The 2,710-nt window shown below is 57.6% G+C and overlaps 1 protein-coding gene across 1 annotated transcript in view; it reads right to left on the reverse strand.

The window, feature by feature from the left end:
• LOC102764946 (arachidonate 15-lipoxygenase) overlaps window positions 1–428 on the reverse strand; it is an 8,967-nt gene extending 8,539 nt beyond the window's left edge. Inside the window, exon 1 of the mRNA XM_015566899.1 lies at window positions 244–428. Coding sequence (XP_015422385.1) covers window positions 244–378 — 135 coding nt within the window. The 5' untranslated portion in view covers window positions 379–428. The remainder of the gene's footprint in view (window positions 1–243) is intronic.
• Between the last annotated feature and the right edge of the window lie 2,282 nt (window positions 429–2,710).

The raw sequence follows: 2,710 nt of genomic DNA on the forward strand, positions 1-2,710 counted from the left end.
CCCTCCCTCCCTCCTTCCCTCCTCTCAAAATAAAATCGAGGAAACCAGAGACACGAAACCCCTTCATGATCTCTGCATAAAGAGAGCTCTGTGCAGAGGGCAGGCAGGAGCATCCTTTCCATCCCATGAAAGCCAGAAGGCCCGGACATTTATTGAGCGCCTGCTGTGCGCCACGCTCTGCCCAGCGCCTCTCTTCCCAGGAATGTGACGTCCCCTGGGCTGGGGACCAGCTCCGGAGCTCACCTTGCCCCGCTCCAGCCGCAGGCGCTCCCCGAGCGCGGCTTCCCCGTGCTGGCCCACCAGCCACAGCTGCACCTGGTTGTTGGAGCCCGCGAAGAGCGAGGACCCCGTGGACACGCGGATGCGGTAGACACCCATCTTCCACAAAGACGTTTCCTGCCTTCTGAGGGGGAAGAAGAGTGGAGGTGCCTAATAAAAGGGCTCAAGACCCGCCCCCGTAAAGCCTTGTTTTGAAATTGCAGAGTTGCAGGGTGTGGATGGATGGCAGGCCTCCAACCAATGCAGCCTGACCAAATGCAGCCCAGAACTCGGCCCTAGCTCAGGAAGGCGGGGCCTAGGCAGTTTCAGGTGCAGACCCTTCCTTATCTTTGTGGGAGGAGGATGGAATGAGAAAGCAGAGAGAATTTGGGCCCAAAACTCGTAGGAAGAAGAAATTGTCGCCTAGCCCAGCAGGCAGGTGGAGTGTGGCTGGGAAGTTACCTCCATCTAAATGTTAGGTCTGAGAGAGCCCAGGATCAGATACATGCAGATGCTTGATGAGATAACGGACCCTCCCTGGAATTTCTAACAGATCAGCGTGCCAGACACAGAAACCGGCTCCTCCCTGCAATCCAATTGACCCCCACACAGATACTGACTCCTACCTGAATACTCTGCCGACCCCTGCAGCGGGAACTTCCTCAGCTAAATACTGCGATGACCCCAGTGGCAGGAGCTTCCTCAGTTCATGTCCCTGCTCCTCACCCAACCACAGTACAAAAACAGCGCCCCCCTCCCTGTTGGCGCCAATCCACTGGCCCTGTCTTTGTGGTTCGTGGGTCGCCCGAGGATGCAGAATAAAACTTTCTCCTTTCCTATTCTCTGACTGGCTTGGTTCTCCTTATTCTCTGCACCACCTCATGAGCCACCTAACATTTGGTGCTTTGAAACCCGGGTGGCGCGAGCACCCCATTTGGCCATCCCTCCATGGCTCAGGTTGCCCGCCTCTCCCTCCTCATGGCTCTGGACCCCTCAGGACCGCATTTCTTCAGCTCGGCAGCCTTTTCCTGGTTTGGAAACATTGCGGTGAGTCCCATCCCGCCCCCGTGCAGGTCCCTCGTGGCCACTCGCCCGCTGGTGTCTCTGTCCGTAAAACGCGTCAGAGGTTGCCTTTCCGGACCCTTCCAGGAAGGCTCCTCCGGACCTCAGAGGGTAGCAGAGACGTCTCTACCTGCCCCTGTCCCTCCGTCCCTCCGTAGCTTGGGTCAAACCGCTGGGACGCTGGCCTTTGACCTAGACTACAAGCCACAGGTATTGAGCGTGGGGAATCCAAATTCCAAACCTGATCAGAGCACACCTCTAGGGTGCCTGCCCACCAACCTGGCTAAACAGTAGGCCTGCCCCGGACCTGCATCCTATTTCTGTAATGTAGCATGGCCTCAGTATGAAAATGGGACTTTGACTTTGCCATCTGTACTGAGCTCAGTAATTTCTGCCAGCGAACTAGAAATATGCCCAAGCCTCTCTGTCTCTCCATCTCTCTGCATCCCCGTTGCTCCCCCCAATGCCCCTTCTGCCTTCTCTCCTCGCCCCATCCTCCCTCCTCCCCCCAGGCTGTGGCCGTGCTGCCTTTGCGCTGCAGAACCTGCCGAGTGTGCCCTGCGGTGTGTGCGGTGAGTGGGGGGTTGGGGGGGCGAACTCCTCCGGCACAGGCCACCTGGTGCTCCTGTTCATCCACACTCTCCCTTCCTCCCTCCCTGCCTGACCCTCCTCCAGCAACACCTTCTCCGCTACCCACTGACCCCGCCTCCCCTCTTCCGCCTGGCCTGCGCCTGGCCTGCGGCTGCTTTGCGGGGAAACTCCAGCCGCTGGGTGACTAACCCCTCCTGCTTCCCCAGTCAGTCTTCGCAGGACCCCCCTCCTCTCTGCCCTGCCCCTGGGAGGTTGTAGCATCTGAGTACAATTGAGAAGCGGCTGGAGTCCTTCTCTGCCAGCCCCACCCTGTTTGCCTGCCCAGGATCTTTCATCCCCACCTCTCCCGTTCTTACCCCCACTTACGACTCTGACATAGAAACCTGTACCCCACACTATACCTACCCTCTGAGAGTTCTAACCGCCCACCTTCCTCTGTGGGCTCTGCCGAATCTCCGCCCCCATGACTGCCACCAATTGAATTCACAGGTGGCTGGCCAGTTCCCTTTGCGAGAGGTTGCAGCTGGGAAGGATTTTATCCCGGTAGCCATTCCCTCTCACTCTCTGATCTTCCTCAAATTGAAAAAAGCCTCAGCTCTTTCTCTTCAGACCCTCTTAACCAGCAGCCACCTTCTTTCCTATCCCTGAGAGCCCAAATCCTGAGAACGTGAGCTCCAAAACACCCTTTCCCCTCCAACACTCATTCTCCGGCCAGCCACAGACTGCCTTCCTCAACAGCCTCTTCTGTTTCTGCATCCATTCTATCCCTGAGGGAGGAAGCAGGAACTGAGGGCATAGT

This window comes from Myotis davidii, unplaced genomic scaffold (assembly GCF_000327345.1).
Source record: "Myotis davidii unplaced genomic scaffold, ASM32734v1 scaffold2803, whole genome shotgun sequence".
NCBI classification, from domain to species: Eukaryota; Metazoa; Chordata; class Mammalia; order Chiroptera; family Vespertilionidae; genus Myotis; species Myotis davidii.